This window comes from Panthera onca, chromosome D3 (genome assembly GCF_046562875.1).
Source record: "Panthera onca isolate mPanOnc1 chromosome D3, mPanOnc1 haplotype 2, whole genome shotgun sequence".
NCBI classification, from domain to species: domain Eukaryota; kingdom Metazoa; phylum Chordata; class Mammalia; order Carnivora; family Felidae; genus Panthera; species Panthera onca.
This window is the reverse complement of record NC_138350.1, coordinates 33938114-33963076: the sequence shown is the minus strand read 5'-3', so window position 1 is coordinate 33963076 and position 24963 is coordinate 33938114. Positions and strand designations below refer to the sequence as shown.

The 24963-nt window shown below is 46.0% G+C and overlaps 1 protein-coding gene across 1 annotated transcript in view; it reads left to right on the top strand.

The window, feature by feature from the left end:
- RAB31 (RAB31, member RAS oncogene family) overlaps nt 1-23287 on the top strand; it is a 129335-nt gene extending 106048 nt beyond the window's left edge. The window contains exons 6-7 of the mRNA XM_060613246.3: nt 6065-6174; nt 19860-23287. Of these exons, the coding sequence (XP_060469229.1) occupies nt 6065-6174; nt 19860-19957 (208 nt within the window). The 3' untranslated portion in view covers nt 19958-23287. The remainder of the gene's footprint in view (nt 1-6064; nt 6175-19859) is intronic.
- Nucleotides 23288-24963: the final 1676 nt, after the last annotated feature.

Here is a 24963-nt window from a genome sequence, read left to right as displayed (position 1 = left end):
GAGAGAAAGAGAGAGCACAAGCAGGGGAGGGGCAGAGAGAGAGGAAGACACAGAATCCGAAGCAGGCTCTAGGCTCTGAGCTGTCAGCACAGAGCCTGGCGCAGGGCTTGAACTCACAAAACTGTGAGATCATGACCTAGGCCAAAGTCAGACGCTTAACTGACTGAGCCACCCAGGCACCCCTGGAACAAGGATTTAAGTGTAAAATAACAAAACCATAAAAGTTAGAGAAAGCAGATGACTGTTAAAAATAATCTTGAAATTGTAATGAACTGTTTAATCATGATAAAAAACTCAGAAACCATAGAGGAAAATGATCAATAAATCTGACTATATAAAAACGACTGTGTGGCAGAGATCTAAACACAAGTGATAAGCTGAAGAAATGTGGAAAATATATTACAAAGGGCTAGGTTTCTTCATATGCAAAGAGCACTTATGAATAAATAAATAAAAAAATCCAAACCCTCCAAACCAAAGTGGTTAGAAAACACGTACAAGAACGTCACAGAACAAGAAACATTCATGGCTTACGAAAAGTTGCTCGCTGTCTCTGAATACAGGTTCCTTAGAATTAATGTCAGATTTTTTTCATGCAGAAAGGGCTTACAGTGTGTTGAATTTATGTTTACAAAATATGTTTACAACTTAATCTTGGGGTAATTTATCAAACTTAACGTATCTCATGAGTTGGCTGATCTAGCCTGTATTCACCCATTCTTCTGTGGAACAGTGATGACTGGCCTGGAGGCCTTCCTGTGTCATAAAATTAGAGGGGTTGACTCAAATAAACCCATGAAGGACCTTCAAGCTCTGAAGTAGTTAGAGCCTCGTGTTTACTTGTTTCCTCCACTTGCATCATTTCCTCGATCCTTTTGGTGGCATTCTCTAAGAAACTGGTGCCGTGCCAACATCCTTGCTGATGGAGCTTTGTGACGATTTGTTAATGAAATGTTGATACAGTACTTACTATGTGCCAGGTACTGTTTTGAGCACTTTATAAGATCAAATTTCTTTTTTTTTTTTTTTTTCATTTTTTTCAACGTGTATTTATTTTTGAGACAGAGAGAGACAGAGCATGAACAGGGGAGGGGCAGAGAGACAGGGAGACACAGAATCTGAAACAGGCTGCAGGCTCTGAGCGGTCAACCCAGAGCCCGATGCGGGGCTCGAACTCACGGGCCGTGAGATCATGACCTGAGCCGAAGTTGGACGCTTAACCGACCGAGCCACCCAGGCGCCCCAAGATCAAATTTCTTAACACGTAGAATGGTTATAGAGCATTCGCCCCATCTGGTAAAATGAGGGGCATAAGACCTGGGGCTGGGGAGGCACAGGTGTGTGGGGTGGGGGAGACACAGGCGTGGAGGCTCAGTGGAAGTCGCCTGGATCCATTGACTTTCAGGGGGAACCCATGGAACTGAACCTTCCCAATGAACCCCTAGTGGGGATACAGCATTACTCTGCCTTTAGCCTGCTGGTTTGGTCCCCCTCCCTCTCCGGTTAGGGTTGCAGGAACTCCTGGGGGTACGTGCCTTCCTCTCTCTGTGCCATCAAAGGAGGAGGACCATGGAGAATTGAATACCTCTGAAATGAAAATGAGTCAGCTGCCATGTTGCCAGGTTACATCACGAACAACAAAACAAGGACCCTGGTTGGGCAGCACAGCCCGTTGAAACTCTGGAACCCACAAGAATGCTGTTTTCTAACCCCCACCCCCACCCCACGGAGAGCCTCTGAGTGCTGTGGCCCGAGACACGTAACAGGTTGCTGTGTGGACCGTGTTCAAATACAAAATGGGTTAGAAAAAGACTCCCCTTTTGTGTGTTTCTACCCCTAAGCCTGGCCAGTATTGCTGTCTCTCCCCATCACTCAGTTCTTGGTTCTGACCCTGACTCTGGTGTCTTCTGACAGTGCCTTGAATTTAGTGTATTCCTGGTTAGTGGACAGTAGCCTCCCCCATGGTCGCCAGCTTTCCCACTTTCTCTGCCCTGCATGTCTCCCACTGGCTCCAGAGGGAACCAGGCCTGGTTTTGCAGGCCTGCCTCTATCCTGACTACTTGGCCTGCCTGTGGCTGCTCTCCAGTGGGGGTAGGACCGCAGATGGTCAAGAAAGAAACCCTGGGTGATGTGATGCTGACATATAAGGTAGGCAGAAAACCATCAGCTCTTAAAAGAGGGCGAAGGAGCAGCGGTGGGAGGGGCACCCAGGGAGGACTCCCAGTCTACACTTCCTGGCTGATGTGCAATAACTCTCGTGGGTGATTTCTAGGAGTCCGCAATTCTGTACACGGGTTGGTCTAGAAAGTCGAAAAACAGTCTTTTCCACCAAAATTGACGAGCTCTGTTGAAACCTTGGGTTGGGAAAATTAATTAGTCTCCGTTCACCTGTTCCAATGCCTAGCACGATGCCCAGCATATGGCAGACACTTGATAAGTATTTGCCGCAAAAAATGAACAAAAGCCACTCGATGCCACAGTCTCCTGTAATCGTTATCATGGGCCAGTGACGGCAGCCTTCCAGCCTTGAGGGTCGTGCATTGGGCCTCTGCTGAACTGCAGCTGGAGGCGTTCCCAGTTGGTCGCTCTTTTACCTGCAAGAGTCTCTGAGGAAGGAAATCGTCACGGTTGTAAGGTTCTTCTTCAGACCGTAGCTATACCCGTTTGTTCCAACCACCATTTGCCGACACCAGCTGGGTGTCCTGCCATTCAGTTCACTTCTGACGGTAACCCCCTGGAGTTAGCACAGATCCCGCAAACGAAGGACTCAGTCCCACAGGACTGCCCCCACCCGTCCACTTCCCACACCAGATGCAAACCTTGGTTAAGAAGTTAACCCCACTTCTGCCCAGCGGACTACCAATTTGAAGGTTCCCATGTCCCCTCCACCTCGGTTTTGATAACTCACTAGAACAGAGTTCTCAGTCTGGAGCATGAGACTTAGGATTACAATGTTCCTATAAAGGATACAACTCAGGACCAGGCAAATGGAAGGGAAGAATAGAGCAGGGTATGGGTTGTCACCATCCCAGCACCTCAGCGTGTTCACCAACCAACTCAAACCTCTCCGAGCCTGTGTTCGCGACTTTCCCCTGAGGTTTTATTATTTAGTCAGGATTGAATCCGTCTCCAGTTCTCCCCTCCCCAGGGTTGGAGAGCAGGGCTGAGAGTTTCAACCCTCTAATCGTGGGGTTGGATCTTTTGGCAGCCAGCCCCCATCTGAAGCTCCCTAGGGGCCCCTTCCTATAAGAAACTCAGGTGTGGCATAAGGGGGGGCCTTTGTGAATAACAGAAGACACGCCTGCCACATAGGAAACTTCCTGGTTTCGGGAACTCTGTGCCGAGAAGCAAGAAGAAGGAGCACATACGTATTTCTTTTTATATCACTGTAGAGGAAATATATTTTGACAGACCCAAGAGTGGTTGGTCCTTCTGGTCTCGGTTCATTGTTAGAAGGACTTTCACTGGCCCTCCAGCCTCAGAGTAAGAGCCTCTTCTTTAGGATGGGCTATGCCCTTCCCTTGCTTCCACCCTTGACTCCAGTGTATTACAGCGTGAGGATCTTTTGAACCTCACATATTCTTTGTCTATAATGATCGAAAGAATGGCCTCAGGAACATGGGTGCCCATTGGGTGGTTATGTTGCTCAAGGCCTGATGGGAGCAAAGTGGGCAGAGCCAGAGGGTCTTCGATTAGACCCTGCCTCCACCCCTGGTTCACTGTGTCCCTTTGGAAGAATCATTTATTTCATGAGACCATTTCTAAACATGGAAGAATGTGAGGACACACTTTTCTTATCTCTCCATTTCAAGGTCCGGTGTTGTAGACTGTGAGATAATCAGCCCATGTGAGCTTTTACTCTTATGCTCAGGATGGATATTTTGGATTGTGTGTTAAAGCCACTTGCCTTAATCCTGGCAAAAACTATGCTATTCCTCTTTCCCTCACAAAGGGACTCAGGAAAGGGGGGCTAAGGAAGCATTTAACTGTATTTGTAATCTGCTCTCACTTAAGGGGTCTCCAAAGCTTCCTTGCTGGCCAGAATCACCCGTACCCCAGGTAGACATTAGCAGGACATGGCTTGTCTTACCTGAAACCACATTTGGGCAGAGATGAGCCCCACCCTTCTATTTGTGGTTTGATAAAGACTGCCAGAAAGAAATGAAAACTAGGGTAACATGCCAACCTGAAGGCAGAAGAGCCCTTTTCCGGAATGTTTTAAATGTAAAATTCATTGCCATCAAAGAACTCAAGTTTCTTTTTTTTTCCCCCTTCAATCTTAGTGAGCAGCCTGGGGCTTGTATGTTGAAAACAATAGAGAGTATAGATTCAGGAGCGTGGTTTTTCCCAGTGGGTCTTTGGTAAGAAAGATTATGGAAGAACAGATTCCAAAGGACATGACTTAAGAGGCTTTTTTTCTCTGGTTTGGAATCCAAGGGCAGCTGCCTTTACCACGGCTGACTCCTTGGGCCCTTCTCCAGCTGGCACCCGAAAAGCCCTCCTCTCATATGATTTGGGGTCCGCAAAGAATTTAACTGCCAAGGACGATTTCCCCAGTAACTTTATAAGCCAGTTAAAACCATTCAGGAGGCATTTGGAGGGGTGAAGCAACGGGAAGGAGGTGGGAGAGGGATACAGTCTCGTCACCCTGCTCCCAGTTTTGATTTTCTGTCCACGTTTCTTCTTTCCTGTAGCCATCCATCTAGTCCAGCATTGTATTTTCTCTCGGCCACAGCATGAGAGGGGCTTCCAAATTCTTCTCCTCACTCCCCACTGTAGCCTATTTTGTGTACCGTTTTCCCCTAGAATGTGGTGCTGACTCTGTTGCCCTCCTGTCCTTCAGTGGCAGCTGGGCATGAGACAGGTGTGGGGTGTCTTCTAGCCCATTTGCTGTGGTTCCTCCTGGCCACCCCCTTCCATCTCAAGACCTCCTGTCCATTGAGACCATTCACTTGCAAATCCACCCTTTCCATCCAAGGCAGAGCTGGGTGCAGAATTGATTTTTAACAGTATCTGGGGATGAGGTACTCCCCTGCCTTGGGGCCTTTTTCAGGTGGTGGCATCACAAATTCTTACTCATGTTCTATGCCCTTCTTGGCCGCACTCCACTCATCTTCCCAGATTCCATCGATCGAAATGCATCACTTCCTGTACTTCTGTACATTTCCTGTACTCCTGTACTTCCTGTATTTCTGTACACTTCCGATGATTCTGAAGTGCTTTATTGCATCTTTATTATCCCCATATTGCAGATGTTACCGTGTTGTGGGTTAAGAGTAACTATGGATGTTTGTCTTTGCTCTCAGGTAGGTTCCAGAAGATGGGGATTACTGTTTTCTCTAGCACCTACCAGAGAGACTGGTATATAATAGCCGCTCAATAAATATCTGTTGAATAAATGACTAAACTTCTAGGGAACAGGACCGGCGTCTTTTTAACCTTCAGATCCGCCCCAGCATCTTCACGTTAAAAATAGATCAATAAGTGTCTTTCTGGATTATTCATTTACATAGAGTTCACGTCCTTTGCAGGAACAGCCTCTTAAAGGTGAAAGTCCGGTTATGTCATATTGCATTGTAGCTGTGACCACATCAATTACCAGACCTTCAAATCATGTCACATGTTCTCTCTGATTTGTGAAAGACAACAGGCAAAAATTCTACAAAAGCATGTGTGTGTGCAGGACCTTGCACACGCATTGCACAAAATTTTGAAAATATATAATGAGTCATTTTTATGGGAAAAGAATTGAAATCAGCCCTAACTCTGAAAGCTGGAATATATGCTGCCATCTTCATAACGAGTTTTTCTAATGATCTAGAATTCTTCCCCTCTGTGACCAGGGACAGCATTTTATACAGGCACATCTTAACCTCCAGGGATGCCACAGACCAGATTTTAAAATGTTCTCCCCATACTAGGTTTTCAATACTTGCTGAGCAATCGAGTCATCCTGCAGGACAGTAAAGGAGCTGTCTCCACATGAGCTTTTCGTTGGTCTGTTGGGTTATTTATGTTTTACAAATGAGCATTCATTTCTGTCCGGGTGTGACCTCTTTTCCAGGGAAGTTCCCTTGAAGGACGCTAAGGAATATGCCGAATCCATAGGTGCTGTCGTGGTTGAAACAAGTGCAAAAAATGCTATTAATATCGAAGAGCTCTTTCAAGGAATCAGTAAGTACCTGAATTGCATTTTCAGCTTTGCCTGCATTTGCATGCTTCTGGGAGTCAAAGCATAAAATCACAGAGGGCTGCACTCAGGCTTTCCCTCGGTGTGAATTTATCTGATGCCATGGACATAAAAGTCTCAGTCTGTACTCGTGAGTCTGGACCTATATGTGCCTCCCGATTCTGAATTTCTATAGCTCTGTGCTTTACCCTGTTGATTCTGTGTTTTATGAATCAAAACAAAGTACCTCTGTTGCAAAATAAGTCATTTTAGTTAAATGGTTGAGTATGGGGCACCTGGGTGGCTCCGTCAGTTGCCGTCCAACTTAGGCTCAGGTCGTGATCTCGCGGTTCGTGGGTTCGAGCCCCACATCAGGCTCTCTTCTGTCCGTGCAGAGCCCCCTTCAGGTCTTCTGTCTCCCCGTCTCTCTGCCCCTCCCCTGCTGGTTCTCTCTTCTCTCTCTCTGTCTTAAAATAAATAAACTTAAAAAAGGTTGTGTATGTGGTAGCATTTTATGTTCGTATGTTGAGGGGAAGAGAAATAAAATAAGTAGTGATAAGGTATAGAAAACTAACGTCGTGCATTAAACGGAAGGACTCTAGCAAACAAAATAAACAAAACAAAAAACCCAAAGTAAGTTAGTAATTTCTTTTGCCTGGGGGTCATCAACAAAAACTGAGTCTCCATCCCTCAAAACCAGAAATCGGGGACTGGGCAGACAGTCGATTTTATAAAAGGTTTCTCTCATTTCTGATCAGTTAGTGGAGGGTCCGCTCTCTTCTTTGTCTCCTGTTCAGGGTCACATTATAATTCTCTTCCTTTATGCTAGTTCCCCATAAGTAAGCTTTATTTCAGAGCTGTTTCCCAGCTGATGGCCAGATTTCCCCTTCACAGCTTCTTTGGTAAAGATGTCTGCGCTGGGTCCCCTCAGAGAGCTACCTGCTGACAGCTGTCTTGAGAAACTGTCCTGAGATGCCTCCAGAGCATAATCAGGGACTTTGCAGAAGCGTCCATGTTTACTGAGGTGCAGAGGCCCAGGGTCCCCGCCTTATGAAAAGTTGAACCCCTGAACAGTTGGCAGTTGTTCCCAAAGATCTTATCTGGCCCCAGACAATTCCAGAAGGGAGTTCCAGAGGGGAAACTGACGGTTTGATCTCTCTTCTGCCTGAGGTCATAGTTGGCGGTGCTCTCAATGTCCGAGGGGCCTTCATTTCCCAGAACAATTTGATTTCCTTTTAACTGGTTTTGGTTCCTTACTTTAGGCTCTGAGAACCCACAGCAGGGATTATTGTGTTTGTTTCTCTTGGCTTGATGGGGAATTCACTGGAGATGGGGAACTCTGACCGGGGTTACTTACATGATACGGAAATGCGCAAGAACGCACAGCTAAGGCCTGCACGGCCCAGCCTCACTTGTTCATGGGGGTCCACGTCACCTTCCCTCCTGTCCTCCTTCAGAAGGGTTCGTTCGCCCGCTGTTATTTCACCCTCTCAACAAAATAGCGTCGATCCAAGTGCATTGACCTTAGTGGTTGAACTTGAGGGTGGTAGGCTGTAATTTTATGTTGGAAACCCTGGATCCCCAGACTCCTGCTCCGTCCTGAAAATGGGCCATAGATGGAATGCTCAGCTGTCCTCTGTAGCTGTGGAATGCTGGGCGGCCTCTTAAGAGAGTTTGGCTTGAACTCATTCCATTAACCTCATTTTCCCTCGGATCAAACTCATTCTTTTCTGGCAGCGTCTGGCTTTTCTGGTGTGTTAGGCAAGTTGTGTGACCATTCAGCACTTTGTTTGGATTAAAGGTTTTGCTTAGTGATGCTAGAGAGCTCCTGATGACATTGACCCCCTCCCTTTGTGCAGCTCCTTATATGTTCTAGAGCCCTTCCCCCAGCTTTAGCCCTGGAAGGCAGATGGTGTGGCCAGCAGTGCCCAGTGAAGGAAACACAGTGCTCTGCATACCTGAGAGTCAGCTTAAGGATTCTTCATGAGCTGGGAGACTTCCTGAGGCTTACACAGATCATTATTAAAACGAAGAGCGAAATAAGAACCGCAAGGAAGAAAATAAGCCTAAGCCGAAAGTGTTAACATCTCCACTTGAAAGATATTTTTTTGGGCGGTCCAGCCAGTATACACCTGTTCACCCCTAGGAGGACTTTATGGCTCAAGGTGATGGGGACTTTGAGTAAGGAATTCCCAAGATCTTGGTGGTCCGCTTCATTTAAGAAAAAGCGAGTGTTTTGCTTAAAGCAGTGGGTAATGATGGCTTCCAATAATTAATTCCTGTATAAGCCGTAGAACAGCTGTATCACTTCGTCTTCCAGGTCAAAGAAACAAGTTCTTGCTTCTGTTTCATTATGCTTTGGTTAACACTGCCTTACAGAGCACCTGGGTTCCTCAGTCAGTTAAGCCTTTGACTCTTGATTGGGTTGTGACCCCAGGGTCGTGAGATCAAGCCCTGCGTTGGGCTCTACGAGGGCTGCGGAACCTGTTTGAGATTCTTTCTCTCTCTCTCTTACTCTCTCTCTCCCCCGTTTGCCCCTCCCCTGCTCGCCCGCTCTCTCAAAAAAGAAAAAAAAAAATTGCCTTAGCAAAGAAGCTTCTAGATACTCGGCCCACAGCAAGACCTTGTAGGTAGGTGCTGTAAGCGCCGGGGCGTCTTCACTCCTTCGGGTGAATTTCTTCACAACCGGGTGTTGTAGCCTAATTACAGGTTGACTTGGAATGCAGTACCAAGTACAACTAAATACACTGCGGCCGACTTTGCATTTATGTTTTCTCTCCTGCTCCTACTTGTGTTACATGTGATCCTCCTGTGCTCAAAATAGAATGGGGTATTGCTGACTTGTATGCTCCTCAAAGCAGTGTTCCAGAGACAAACGTGCCTGGGAGAAAGGATACAGTAAAAGTGGTGAGAGTAAAAGCCCTTTAAGAAGGTGTGTTTAAGCAAAATTAATTCGTATCGACTTGGGTGAAGAGACCAACGTTCCTCTTCTGTATTCCCAGGGTGTTCATAAAGCAGAAAGGAGACCACTGAGTTTTCTGAGCAGGAGTTAATGTATTTACTAACAGGAAATTGTTTCACGAAACATTATCTGTTTTCAAAGGCTAAAGCTACCCTATAAAGGACCCTGTAAAGGTGCTGCCCTGTTTTATTTGGGGGGGGGGGGGGGCGGGATGGGCACACGGTCTGTCCCCACACTGTGCTCTGACTGGCATTCCTCCAGGGACCCTCTCCTCGATGACATTTTTGGATCTCCTTTGCCCCACTGCATATGGCTCGTTCCCTTCCATGCATTTCTCCCCAGAGCTGTTTCTGTTCCTTTCTTGAGGTCTCATGCCTTTAATTTGAACATCAGTTTTCCTCTTTGAGTTAAGACATAATTCTTCTTGGCCGAGAAAATTGTGGCACCTTTGAGTGTTCCGGTTGGTGTGTGAAAGCACAAAGAATATTCTTGTTGCCGTTTACTCATTACGGTGTTACAAATGAAAACCCAACTCTTCTGGCCAACTACTCTCTGCCTGACTCTGTAATCCTGAAAGGCAGGGTCCGGAGCTCCGGGCCTTGCCTTGATCCCCTCTTCCATCCACTAGCTGTCTCGGGCCATCAATGCGATGCTTCTCTTCTCCTTCCTGCAAACCTTAATTCCTCGAAGGTCCAGTTCATGTCTTTTTCCTTCACAAAGTCTTCACCTGCCCCAACTCTCGTGGGTGGCTCCCGAGGTTACCTCCGGTTTCCCCCGTCGTTCTGACACTTGAACACTTTTAAGTGGTTAAATTCAGTGAGCGCGTTAAAAGAACATGGTGTGCCCCTCGTGCAAGTTCTCCGCGAGCAGGTCTTGCTGTGTCGTGTTCCCCGTGAAGCTAAGACGCGTAGACAGGATGGTGCCAAATTCGGTTTTTTGAATTTGGATCTTCCTCCCTGCCTCATGATGTTCCCGGAGGTAGTAATTCAGGGTGGTCACCAGATCAAGTGAAACACAGTCAGTCTTCTACGGGAACTTAAGGTTGGATGACACCAGCCGGTTGGAGAGGCCGAGCTATGTCTTCATTCATTTATTCGACAAATAGATCTTGGATTCTTCTGTGGGTCAGGTGCCTTGCCAGACGCCAGGGACACCACAGTCAACAAAACAAACTGGCCGTCAAGTAGGGAGACAGCCTGTCGGCAGAGAGCCAAATGGGTATATGACGACACGTTGTAATAAATGCTTTGAAGCAAAAGAACAAGGATTGCAGGAATAGTGGCAGGTGGGGACTTGAGTTCGGTGGGGGAGATCTTCCCAGGGAAATGATTTGAAGCTGGACCTGGAAAATGGGGAGAGTCCACTTGGGCAAAGAGCTCAGGAGGAGCCTCAAGTCGAGTGAGCACCGTGAGCTGAGTTCCTGAGGCCGGAAGCGGTGGGCTGCATTTAGCAGAAAGGAGGCCGCAGGACGGCAGGTGGCGAGCTCCGGCACCCCCGGGTGGGGAGCGTGGAGACGGAGCCAGGTCCTTGCTCGGGCGTTGCATTGGGAAGAAGGAGGTGATACTCTGGAAGGCTCGAGAGGATTTTAAGGGGGGTGTGGCATACCCAGTACACGCTGAACGATCACCCTTGGGGAGTGGACAGGGGGAGGAAGGTTGGAAATGGCTCCCCGATTAGGGTGCCGCTGCAGTCACGCCGGTGAGAGGAGGCTGGGACCCGGAGGGGCGTGGACGTGAATTTCAAAAATCTTTCAGAAGTGGAGCCAGTAACACGGGGAACAGGCTAGGCTGGGGGACCGAGGGAGAGAGCCATGTGCTCCGTGCTTCCTGGGTCCCCGATCCTGGAATGAGGACGGCCAGCCAATGAGCAGGTTCTCTTGGGGCTGCATCTGTTGCGAGCTTGGCCGACTGGATTCTGGAGTGTGAGAAACACAAGTTTTGGTTTGTGGATTTTAATCATTTCAACTCCAATACCATTTTGTTGTTGGTGGTGTTGTTTTTAACTCTCCCTGAGGGCAAAAAGAGGTGGGGCTGCAGGCTCACCAGAAAAAAGTCTGTTTGGGGGTGGGACCTCGGCCAGACAGCTGTGCTTTTGTTCTGGTTAATTTGAATGGACAAGAGAACACAAGGCTTTCTTCTGAAAATCACATCTGGAGACATTGTGGACATCAAACTAGGTTTTTTGTTGGTTGGTTAGCAGATTGAGAATGAGGTGAGAAATATTTTTACAAGTGAATATAATTAGAGGTACAAGCATATTGGTTTGGAGAAATCAGAATAGAGTGTTCATTCGACAGGCAGGAAGTTAAGACTTATGGGCAGTGATCAGGTTTTGTTCTGTGATCATTCTTTGCACAGAGTGTTAGCTATTTTAAGTGCTCTGGATTTTTGAAATTCTCCAGTAGTTACTTTTTGTTTGGAGCAGGAGAAAGAAATTTAAAAACAAAACAAAGCATTTGCAAATTTCATAGTAGTGTAGCAAGCTGTCCAATGAAGGTAACTTTGGCCATTAAGTCGCAGGAAAGGACAAAGACCTACATCTCCTGTCTACTTTCTTACATCCAAAAAGTTAATTTAGGGACTGCAATAATAGGGGATGTCTGTGAAATAATGTAGTTTTCAGAATATGGACACACGGGGGTATCAGAAGCCCTGAACATGTGTTATCTTTTATCCTGATGATTCTGAAGCAGACACTGATCAGGGGTGCAAAATGTAGCAGTAATGTCTAACACCTAGCAAGTTCGCATTCTGTCCCATTGTTGAAATTGCTTACATGTATGTTAACTCATCAGTACACCATTTGTCCTGTGGAACAGGCGCTGTTGCCATCCCTGTTTTACACACGCGGACATTAAGGCTTGGAGAGGTCTGTAACCTGCTGTAGGTCACAGAGCTACGAAGCAAGCAGCCGGTGTTAGAAGGCTGACAGGGCCTCCGGAACCATGCCTGCAACTTCTAGTCCGCCTCACTGCTCATTGCCTATGGCAGTTTAGGATAACATTCCTTCATAATGGTGAAAAGCAAGAAATGACTTAACCGTCCCAAAGGTGGGAAATCGTTTAAAAAAAACAACCAACCAACCACGATTCACCAGTATAAATTAGTGATTTAAGATGATGATGTATATCTGTATTCCTGACATGAAAAGATAAATTGCTGAATGTGAAACAGAAGTTACAGACTGGTTCGTATAATATCTTGATTTTATAAAGTCTGAACCATGTAGTGTATATAGTAAGTAAACAATGTATTCTGGGCAACAGGTGGAGGGATACATACGTAGGCTTGAAATGTGAATAGTGGTTGTTTCATGGTGGTGAGATTCCAGGGAACAGGAACAAAAACAAAAATAAAATCAGACTTGGGGCGCCTGGGTGGCTCAGTTGGTTAAGCGGCTGGCTCTTGGTTTCCACTTAGGTCATGATCTCCCAGTTTGTGGGTTCCAGCTCTGTGCTGACAGTGTGGAGCCTGCTTTGCGTTCTCTCTCTCTCTCTCTCTCTCTCTCTCTCTCTCTCTTCCCCCCCTCTTCCTGCCCCTCCCTTGCTCATGTGCTCTTCCCCTCTCTCTCTCTCTCTCTCTCTCTCTCTTTTGCTTTTGGGGCACCTGGGTGGCTCAGTTGGTTAAGTAAGTCTGACTTCGGCTCAAGTTGTGATCTCATGATCTCATGGTTGGTGGATTTGAGCCCTGAACTTGGGCTCTGTGCTGACAGCTCAGAGCCTGGAGCCTGCATCGGATTCTGTGTCTCCCTCTCTCTCTGCCCCTCCCCTACTCGTGCTCTGTCGATCTCTCAAAAATAAATAAAAATGTTAAAAAAAATTGTTTTTAAATCAGGCTTTATTTTGGAAAATTTGTTAAATATACATCAGCAAACCAAACGCCATAGTGAACCAACATGCACTCATAACCAAGCTGATTTCATCTCTACCCCCACATTCCCCCTCACTCTCCTCCACCTGAATTATTTTGAAGGAAATTCCAAATTTCACCTGTAAATATTTTCAGAATGTAACTTTTTTTACATAACAATTTCATTATTACATTAGTAATCATAATACCGTTATCATATTAATATTGCCAAATATGGCTCATGTTTGCCCTAAATGGTTTCTTTGTTTGCATTTTACAGTTTGTCTGGATCAGGATGCAAATAAATTTTACACAGAGTGATCGGTTGCTATGTATTTTAAGCCTCTTGCGCAAGAGATTGCCTCTCCATGAGGGAATCATACAATTTCTTTTTGTCGTTGTTTGTTTGTTTTAAGTTTATTTATTTATTTTTGAGAGCGAGAGAGAGCATGCATGCACGCGCACGGGGAGGGGCAAAGAGAAAGAGGGAGACATGGAATCCGGAGCCGGCTCCAGGCTCTGAGCTGTCAGCACAGAGCCCAATGTGGGGCTTGAACTCACAAACTGCGAGATCATGACCTGAGCCTAAGTCAGATGCTCAACCAACTGAGCCACCCAGGCGCCCCTCTCCTTGTGTTTTCAATGTCCATCTTCTTAATGACTAACAACGTTGAGTGCTTTCTTATGTGCTTATTTGCAATCCTTGTGTCTTCTTTGGAGAAGTGTTGGTTTAAATTTTGCCTGTTTTGTATTGAGTTGTTTGCTTTCTTATTGTTGAGGGTTGTTTTTAATTTTTTTTAGATTTTTTTTTTACATTTACTTATTTTTGAGAGACAGAGAGAGACAGAGCACAAGTGGGGGAGGGGCAGAGAGAGAAGGAGACACAGAATCCAGAGCAGGCTCCAGGCTCCAAGCTGTCAGCACAGAGCCCGACGCGGGGCTCGAACTCACAAGCCGTAAGATCATGACCTGAGCTGAAGTTGGACACTCAACCAACTGAGCCACCCAGGCACCCCTCTTATTGTTGAGTTTTAAAGATTATTTGTATATTTTGGATACGTGTTATCAGATATTTGCTTTTTCAAATATCGTCTCTCAGATTGTGGCTTACCTTTTCATTTTCTTGACAATGTCTTTGGAAGAGCAGAAGTTTTTAATTTTGATGAAGTCTGATTTGTTAGATTTTTCCCTTGTGGCTTGTGGTGTGTTTTTTTTTTTTAAGTTTGTTTATTTACTTATTTATTTTGAGATTGAGAGAGCATGCACACAGGGGAAGGGGAGAGAGAGAGAGAGAGAGAGAGAGAGACAGACAGAGAATCCCAAGCACACTCTGCCCTGTCAGCACAGAACCAGATGTGGGGCTCAAACTCACAAACCGTGAGATCACAACCTGAGCCAAAGTCAAGAGTTGGATGTTTAACTGACTGGGCCACCCAGGCACCCCTTGTGGCTTGTGTTTTTGTGTCATGTTTTAAGTGTTAAAATAAAAAATTGAGGGGACGTATCCTATTCAATGGAATAATCCTTCAGTAATAAGAAATGAGCTATCAGGCCGTAGAAAGATGTGCATGAATAAATGCGTCTTACTAAGTGATAAGAAGCCAATCAGAAAAGGCTACATACTATAGGATTCCAACTACGTGACATTCTGGAAAAGGCAAACCTATAGGGACAGTAGAAAGATCAGTGGTCACCACAGGCTCACGGAGGGAAGGCGGGAGGGATGAATAGTGGAGCACAGAGGATTTTTAGGGCAGTGAAATTATTCTATGTGTCACGGTGAATGTCTACCATTATGCATTTATCAAAACCCAGAGGATGTTGATAAAATGAGCCCCAAATGAGCCCTAATGTATCCTGTGGACTTTAGTTCGTAATAATCAATGGTGGTTCGTCACTCATAATAAATGTTCCCCAGTTGTGCAAGTCGTTAAAAGGGGGAAAGTTGGGAATGAGGGGGAGGAGTCTTAGGAGCTTTCTGTACGATATGCTCAACTTTTTCTGTAAACCTAAAACTATTCAATCAATGGAGTCTATTAATTTCAAAAGAAAAATAAAAGGAAAAGATGTCCTTGAATGGTAAGGAAGTCTAATGATTTTCGAGTAACTTAGGCCTCCCCGTTTTGAAGCTATCTGGCATCTTGGTCTAACAGCCAGTGGTGACCTCCCCCTCTTCCCTCTCTGTGAATGTCACCATTCCTTCAGCAACCTAGACATTTATCTTTGCTTTTCTCTTTTTTTTTTTTGTTTTAATGTTTATTTATTTTTTGAGAGAGAGAGACAGAGCGGAGGAGGGACAGAGGGAGAGAGACAGAGAGAGAGAGACACACAGAATCCAAAGCAGGCTCCAGGCTCTGAGCTGTCAGCACAGCTTAACCTACTGAACCACCCAGGGGCCCCTATCTTTGCTTTTCTCTATCCATCTCGTCACCCTACTTCCAGTCAATTGTCACATCCTCCCAAGTATCTTCCTGCAGTCCCGTCCATCCTTGTTTCCTACTTCTCTTTCTAATATTTATTTATTTATTAATCTTTAATCTCTACCCGCAGTGTAGGGCTTGAACTCACAACCCTGGGATCGAGAGTCCCACACGCCTCCAACTAAGCCATCCAGGTGCTCCTCTACTTCTCTTAATGTCACCAAGGTCAAGGCTGTCCTTATCTTTGACCTGGACTTCCTGCAAGCCTCCTGGCGAAACTCACTCTGTGTCTCCTAAGTCATTCTGATCCTATATAGAATGTTAGCTCATTTCTTGGGTCTAGACTCTAACATTCAAGGTCATCTAGTAATTCCAAGATTATCTTCTTTACAGCAGTTAAAGGGCAGTTTTGAACGACTCAAGTGGCATGAGTGTCCCCCCTGTCCCCATTGTAAGGGCAGTGTTCCATAGAGATGCCCCTCTCTAAATGGAGAGGCTTGAAGGCCATTATCAAGGCTAACTACTTTCAAGTCCTATTGGTCAGTTTACCAATCAGGATGATTCCGAAAATCAGGATCAGGAAATGGAAGTTAGAGAGCAATTATGGCAGCACCTCTAACACTCAACAGAAAATGGCCGAGCCAAGTAAATCCTGAACTTCGATGAAAGGGGAGAAGAATGTGAACAGCAGAATTAACCGGGGAGGCCTCCAGGCTTACGCAGGGAATGGCCCGTCCTGCACCCAAGGAGGAAGGACAGCTGTAGCCAAGCACGCTGTTTTATTTTTGTTGTGTGTGAAAGCGTTTATGGTCCCCAGTCCAGAGCCATGATCACATTTATAGGCTTGCAATTTGTTTTTTCACGTATCGCATTCCTGAGGAACCGTTTATAAAACCTGTTTTTCCTCTGGGCTGCCAACCTTCAGGAAAACTGAATTTCAAAAAAAAACAAAAAACAAAAAAAAAAAACAAAACAAAGAAACGGCCCTTGAACTTTTCCCAAGCAGAATCTTACACAATCTGAACCTTGTTAAAATAAACACCCTGGCCTGGGATTTCTGCTCAAGGATGACCCATTACGGAGATCGTGTACTCGAAGGACATTGTGTAAGAGTGGAAACCCACAGAGGATGATGCTCAGAGCCTTTTCAGATGTTTGTGTCTCTAATATATTTGTCCTATTCTATGCCCATGTAATTAATACCGATTCAGTTGTGTGATCACCTTGGTACAAAATGCCTTGGCCGTTTTCCAGAGCCATTCCTTTGTCTAAGTGCATTTCACCTTTCAGTAAGTTCCAAATAACTCAGATCACAAGATCGGAGCTCTTGTGTTTTCACAGCACTGTTGGCTTCCTTCTCTTTTTAAGGTGCTTGCCTCGTCGTTATGACTCAGCTTTCCTCAACCTCTGCCCTAAAATGGAAGCATTTCCTTTCTTCTCACTGTTTGAAGCGGGGATGGGTGGCCCCGTCCCAGGTTGTGTTTTGTAGGAGAGCAGGACGGGTCCCGCTCCTTGTACCTGAGCCCTGCTCCCCATGCAGACTCCACCCGAGGGGCACCCAGGCCCCGTTTATTGCCGTTAGTTCCTCTCACATTGGTAGTGGCCATGGAGGGATATGGACAGCAGCTGTCAAGTTACTGTCTCACATTCTTTTTATAGGCGAGGAAAGGAAGTCTTGAAAACACTAACTAGCTTGTCCAAGTTCACGTAACTGCGACACCACCTCTCAGATCTCAGCACTCTTTTTATCAGAGGAGAAAAACGAAGTCTAACTCTGTCTTTGAGAAATACTTTGTTCCAATCAGTGAGATTTTGCATATTCTGAAGATAAATGGGACCCGGTGCCTCTATGAAGCCAGGCTGAACAACTGATTCGAAAACACTGCTAACAGTTTAAAACAAAGGAGTCTGCTTGAGGCGTGATGTGGGTCTCCTGAACCTTGTGGTCTAAACGTTGTCTTGGTTACTGCCCGTGGAGGAGAGAAGTGGGAGGCAGGAAAGAGGGAGGAGGAAGGACAGAGCAAGGCAGATGGGGATGGGTTGCCCGGACATTCATTCCCATTGTGCCTTCCATATGCCCTTTGTCTCTAGATTTTCACTCTACCTTTGTGACTTCAATGTGTATTGTATGCATAAGCTTCTTTTGTATTTGGGGTGCATTTCATAGGAAAAACCTTACGAAAACTTACAGCATGAGGCATGTGGAAAAAGTCAAAGATGAGAGGGCTAATAGGGTAATTCTACTTTGCTGACTTTAGAGTTAACAACCGAAGAATAACATGAAGTTGATGTTGGCATAGGATGTTGATTCTGATATTGTCAAAAATAGTAATCAGTGAACAGTACTTGTCTTAGTTAACTAGGGCAACGGCTTCCACCAATCAGAGTTATAATCTTGGCCCCAAGTGTTCCAGATGCAAAAGCAAAAGCCCCTGTTGCAGCACCGAACACATCCAGGAGGCACCTGAAATCTTACACATTTAAATAATGATATAACTGGGCACCATCATTCCTCCCAAACACAGCGCTTCCTCTTGGGGAGGAAGTAACGCTTGATTGGCAAGATCTGACCTAAACAAATCAGGCTATGGGCAGTCGTTGGGAACTTTCCCGTCTATCGCTTAAGATTGACAAACTAGAAGGAGCATTTTGTTTACTTCCTTTTAATTATGACTAATTAAAAAAACAAAAAAACAAAAAAACACCACAGCATGTCCAAAGGAGAAGAGTACATACTGACATTCTCAGTTGCTTCTGGATCAGGACTGAGCTGTTTGGAGACCGGTGTGCAATAGCTCTGCATAGTTTGGTCGGCTGTCCGGGAACTGACTGGAGTAGTAGCTTCAGAAGTTATTGGAATCTTCTCATCCGCTTCATAGTGAGATGAAGAGTTCTACCATTGATTTCGGATTTGGGCCAACTGCCAATGACCTTAACCTCTCTGCTTGGGCTTTGATGAGTGGCCATATCACCCGATCTGCGCAATACATCAATATCTTTGTCATCGACTCTGCCTCTTCCAGGCAATTTGACTCTTTATAGTCCGCAGGTAACATCCACTGGCACTGAAGGACTTTGTCTTTGGAACTGATTTCCCTTCCATTTCTAATCCCTGATTATTTAGTGAACTGATATACTGATGAGCTCATCTGAACAACCTTTACTTTTTATGGGGCATAGGAATGTAGCACAGAGGGCTGACGCGGGGCAGTTAGAAGGACACAGGCTTCGGGACCCATCAGAAAATCAAGATGTAGGTTATAATTAAAGAGCCACACGTGCCACTTACTGTGGATGTGCCTTTCAGCATGTAACCTGAGATGTCTGAGGCTTGGTAAAACAATGAGACTAACAGCCATCACGCCGACCTCCCGGGATTAAGTGAAGACAGTGTCTGCGAACATCTTTGCAAACCGCGAGGTTCTAAACAAATATTATTTCCAGATCCCGTCGCCTTTTGTAAAGGCCGCTTTATTGACCTAAAACTCACATACTATACATTTCATCAGTTCGAAGTGTACAATTCAGTAGTTTTTAGCATATTCACAGAGATGTTCATCTAAGAACACAGTCAGTTTTGGAACATCTTTATCATCTCGGGAGGCCTGAGTGGCTCAGTCCGTTAAGCGGCTGACTTATGCTCAGGTCAGGATCTCACGGTTTGGTTCTTGATTTCGAGCCCTGCGTTGGGCTGTCCATTGTCAGGGTGGAGCCCTACTTCAGATCCTCTGTCCCTGCCCCGCCCCCCCCGCCCCTCCTCCACTCACGCGTGAGCTTGCGCACTCTCTCTCTCAAAAATAATTAAACATTAAAAAAAGAGAATATCTTTATCATCCCAAAAAGAAACCACATACCCTTTAGCTACCACCTCCCCAACCTCCACCATCGCCTTTTTAATCTTTACATTGTGTTTCTTTGCAGAGACTCTAGGACACTTCTTAAAATTACATTAAGTAAGAATAAGATTATTTGCACACGGCAGGATGCAGGATGGGGAGCTAGGTGTTAACAGATGATATTATTAGGAAGATTACAATTCCCAGTCGGGTTCTACTTGAAGAAGCAGAAAAGATGAGCCCTCACAGTTACTGTGGAAGCCTTGCTGCCATATAGGAGCTCATTCCGCTAGGACAGACCCGTGGGAGGGCTGGAGAGGAAGCAGTGGGCCCTTGCTGGTGTGGAGAAGGTGGCTGGGAGCTTTGCCCCTTCCTCTGGAGCACGGGGTTCCAGATCCAGGGAAATCCACATTCCCAGGAGGCTGCTTTTACTTTTCCTCAACTTCCTAAACAGGAGTCCAACTTCATGCAGCAGAACAAGGAGGGAGGGAGGGAAAAGAGCCTGGACCCCTCTACTCCCTGTACAACCCAAACATTAAGGGGAGGTGTTGAAGCAGGGTCACAATGCGTATGTGGTGCCGACTAGAGTGAAGAAACTCAACCCTGGCCTCCTCTTTGTTCCAGGTCGCCAGATCCCACCCTTGGACCCCCATGAAAATGGAAACAATGGAGCCATCAAACTTGTGAAGCCAGCCACGCAAGCCAGCCGGCGGTGCTGCTGACCCGTGGGCCATGGTCCACAGTACTTGAAGAAGCCAGAGCCGACCTCCCATTCTCGGCAGCTTGGCACCCCACATAGGGAGAAGTGGGATGCTGGCTTGGCATCCTAGAAGACCTGCAGTGGTGGGGCAGGAACTGTCCCTGGGAAAGGCTTCTAGAAAAATCCGCCACACTGCCACAAAATGGCCTTTGGTGCACGAAATGCAAATGGGAGGGAACAGGTGTTAGGTCACGAGTACAACTGATTTTTTGTTGTTGTTGTTGTTAAAAACCTTCAAATATTCTTAAATTTGTACAGCAGCCACATCGGCTTAATATGTGTGAGAGTCCAAAGTGGTGATCCATTCTGATTTCCTGTGCTCCCCAGCCCCATTTCATTAAGTTCTTCAGTGCCACTGCCTCTGTTACCTGACCAGCCTTCACTGAAAGGTTCATTTAATTTAATTTAATTTAATTTAATTTACCTTTCAATGGAGTGTAATTGGCCCATCACTCAAGCTACAGACTTGAGCCATGATGAAAGTGAAGAAAGATGCATTAGAAACTGTTGTCTACATCTCTTTTACTTGGTGCCCGTTTTCCTTCAGTCATATATAAACACACCAAATCTGACTAAGATATCGCATGCAATTTTGGGAGTGGGAGGCCTAGTTTGAAAGAATCATTTAAGTAGTTACCGCGTAAGCGGTGACAGATGTAGGATATAAATATTTTTCCAGAGACTGTCTGGTATGATCGTCTCCACAGTAATAAACGCCTACCCTCTTAGGGAAGGTTAATGCACAGACTATGATTTTACTAAGACAGTATGTCATGGCATCATATCTAGGGGGCAAATTAACCAGGGGATGTTCGAGTCTAGATCTTAGGGCACACTCCTAATAATATCAACTAATAGGTTACAGGAAAGCCAGCCAGAGGGAGCACCAGCACCTTAAGATTCTAGACCCCCGACATTACAAAATTGGAGAAAGCGTTCTAGAAGATGCCAGGCTTGGGCAGGTGGGCGCTAGGGCTACCCGGAGGTCCAACCCTGGAATGCTAATTAGCTGACAGTAGGCTTTCATAAAACCTTCCCTTCTAGATGCCCTGTCTGCTCAATTAGTTAAAGATGCCTGAATCCGATGGAAGGAAAGGGAGAGAAGGCATGGAAAGGAAGAAAAGCTATTTCCATTGGAAATCCAAATCTTATTACCATTCTGACGTCCATCAATATCTGGGATCAAGAAGCCCTTGGCTTCCTATTAGGGCTTATATTGGAAGGAAATTCTTAAAGGATGTTTGGATCCATGCCTTGCGTGGGGGTAATCAGGCAGCCTGGTAACAGGGCTGGCTGGTTCCCTTTTTTGCTAGGAACATTCAAGACCCAGCAAACTTTAGTAGAAAACCTATAATGTAAAAGCCAGGAGAGAGATTGTGAGCTGACAGAAGACCTCAAACTCCCAGTAACCCAGTGCGAGCTGCTGCTTCCGAGTCCTGTCATGGCTGTGCCCACCCTGCTCTAGACAGGTTAGAGGTGCTGAGATCACCGCCAACAAAAAGCGAGAGTCTCTGAGAGACCGCGGCCAAGCTGACACTAATTTATGAGGACTGCAATCAAGAAAACAGGCGGAAATCGCAGATTGAGGTGTTCTGTTTTGTTTTTAACTCAAGAATATGCTGTCAGTCAGATACTGTCAACTGTCACACCCCGATGGCAAAGAGTAGCGTGACCATCTTAGGATGTGCAGGCTGGAGAAACTTACTTTTGGTTCAAGAGGGCCTCTTAGCTCTCCCAGACAGGCACCTCAAAAACTGCTAGCAAGTGGCACTGGGATGTCTCAGCAGGGCCCCTGCTGGGCTTTTTAGAGTTTTCTCCACACCGTCAACTCTGCTTGCAAGCCGAGTGACTGTCGCGCCCCTTTTGAAAGTTAAACAACTGGGGCTGCAGATTGAACGACCCCTTTCCAGGTGGCACGCGGGCTTGTCATGGAGCCTTTCCTCATCCAGCGGTCCCTGAGAACCTGGGTCTGTCTCTAGACAGCTGTTCCGGTGGCCCAGCTAAGGTGCTAACACCTCCCAGTGGGGTTCACAGCCTTGGCCTGGGCCTTTGGCGGTTGCAGCTTGCATGAAAGTAGCTGATGTTAATCACATGCAGCGAGCGAGCAACCCACGTATGAGCCCAGGGTTTTCTTCTAGAAGCCCATCGAGGGTGTGAACCACTCCTTTACCTTTCTGTACCGCCTTAACTATTCAGGCCAGTCAGATGGCAATAGATACATAATCAGTACTCCGAGCGGTTGGTGAAGAGAGTACACGGCACTCGGGCACAAGCATTCATGCAAACACGGAGTCTTCCCTGAAGACAGACGCTCGCGCTTTGTCCACAACGAAGCTTTCTGACTTTCTTTCTTTGGCCTCGCGATCACGTTCTGGCTGTTCTGATAGTTGAATTATAACCACGTGATATTACGTAAAGGCCCAAAACGTCAAGAAGTTTCACGTGATGGAAACCCTTCACATAATTTTCCAAACTTTGCTTTTCTCCTTCCGTTTTCTTTCCTTTCACGGGCGTGTATATGTGTAAATATGATTTCGTATTTGTTACCACCGACACGTAATCCATTTCACCGGCTGGGCCTGGCTCGTGCCTATGTGTTGTACCGTGTAGGCACGGGTTCTCACGGGGGTTATTTCCCCGTGGGATCCCCCACGATGGCGCTGGAGTCATGCAAACGTTTTATGTAGGTACATAATTGACTTGCCATTTTACAATTGAAATGGTACATCAGGGTGCCGAATAGGACGTTACCTTGCAGACGAGAGAGGGTTGAAGGCCTAAAACTAACTTCTAGCCAACGAAAGGGCTGTGCCCCCAATGAGCCCTGAATTCATTTTCTGAGGGAGGTTTGGATGACAGAAATCCTTCCTTTCAGATCAAGGAGTGTGGCATACGGTGGCTGAAGCTGAGCCCCTCTGGCGGGATGCCACCTTGCTCTGCAGTGCTCACAGCGGGCTGAATTACAAGCCAGCTTGTAAACGAAAGGGCTCTGAGCTGTATTCAGACCCATTTGGTGTCTAGGGCGCTCTTTCAACCGCCATTGTTGAAAGCAGACCCAGTGAACCAGTGTCAGTGCTCTGCCGTGTAAACCGTTCCTTTTTCTCGTGTTTTTATAAAGGGCTTCTGTCTGGGCTGGACCCAGTTCTCACATATAGAAGACACTGCGGCAGACGATTAGGGTCTCTCCACCTTGTATTCTATAGTAAGCCATTGCCCTCAACATCGCCCAACTGTATCTGTTATTTTGAGTTTAACAAACACTGATTCATACTAATAAATATTGTAAGTTTTACCAGCTCTGTCTTTGTCTTCTAATGCCCAGCAGGGTAGTTTTCTTTAAACCACAGTCACCTCGGAATAGAGAAAGGTGATTCCCCAGAGACATTTGCATACCTGTACACACGAGGACATGTAGAAGGATGTTGGCTGGTGCTGTTTGCAACAGCAAAGTGTCTTCCCCTAAGGAAATCAGTAATAAAATGTGGCACAGTCACACAATGAAAACTACAGGGTAATTAAAATGAATGCAAGATCTCTCACACATCAATATGTATCTCAAAACAGGATTGTGGAGGGGCACCTGGGTGGCTCAGTCGGTTAAGCATCTGACTTCGGCTCAGGTCGTGATCTCACGGGTCGTGAGTTCGAGCCCCATGTCGGGTTCTATGCTGACAGCCTGCTTCGGATTCTGTGTCTCCCTCTCTGTCTGCCCCTCTCCCACTCACAAACATGTCTGTCTCTCAAAAATAAAATAGAAACATTAAAAAAAATTAAAAAAAAAACCAGGATGTGGAGTGTGGGGCTACGTACTGCACACTCCCAAGGGAACCACTCTCACCGTGGCCTGTGTGAAAGACCTTCAGGAGCTATGCAGTGCACAGCCTGAGCAACAGAGCTGTGGCCTGAATGAGTCAATAAAGCAAGCTGAAAAAGTACAAAAGCATCTAAATTGACACAAAAACAATAATGTATGTTGTTTGTGAACGTGTGTGTGTGTGTAAAGGAGGCATTAGAAGGAAAAACACCGATTTCTCTATCATGCTTACCTCTGGGGAGGCAGGCAAGCAAACAATCAGGGAAGGGAACGAAGGGCAATAAACTAGCAGTAATTTTTATCTGTTTCATGATAGAAAACTGTGAAGCCAATATGACAAAATGATAGCGTCTGGTAATTTCAAGGTATGTGCTTTATTAGTGCATTTTGCCGTGTTAATTTTTTTCAAAGAGAAAGGCTATGGAGACAAGAAGCAAAGAAGGATTAGGTTGACTTTGTAAATAGGCTGGAAAGAATTCCTAAGTGTCATTGCCAACTTAATGTTCTCAGGACGTTTTCTGAGGCTTACGTATGCCCCCCTTCCACTGTCTCAGCTACCCCTGCCTGCCCACCAGACACGCGGACTTTTTTTTTGCACACCTGTACATCCGGTGCCTTCTAGGCAAAGCTTTGTTCGATTCATGGATGGACCTGGAACAGAGTGTGAAGAGGGAGGAAAGTGGTGCCCCACTTTCTCAGCATTCAAGTTTCCCCAAGGCGCGTGCTTGGAAAGCTGCCTTCAAAATATAATCAAACAAGAAACAAAACAAAAACCGCCATCACCAAGAGACCTGGTGTTCCAATTTTGTCAGGAGGAAGAGTCTTTCTTTTGCATCGACTAGGAAGTCGTTGCCTATTCATGGCAATTTGGGGAAACATTTTAGAACACTCCGATGGATTGCTGGATTTAGCCGCCAAATTTTGGCCTTCTGTGTCGGTAACATTCTACACGGAGATTCCCTTCTCTCTTTGCTCCCTCACTTTTGCTGTGTCCCATCTTGAGGGTTTACTTAATAGAGCCCACGGTCTGAGGAGTTGTGCACTGAGGCACCTTTTACGTTTCTACAGAACAACTCTGGTTATTTATGGGTTCTGGAGAACGAGGGCAAAAAGTCTAGGGCTATCCTTAGCCGAGTACGGCCTGGGGCTACTGT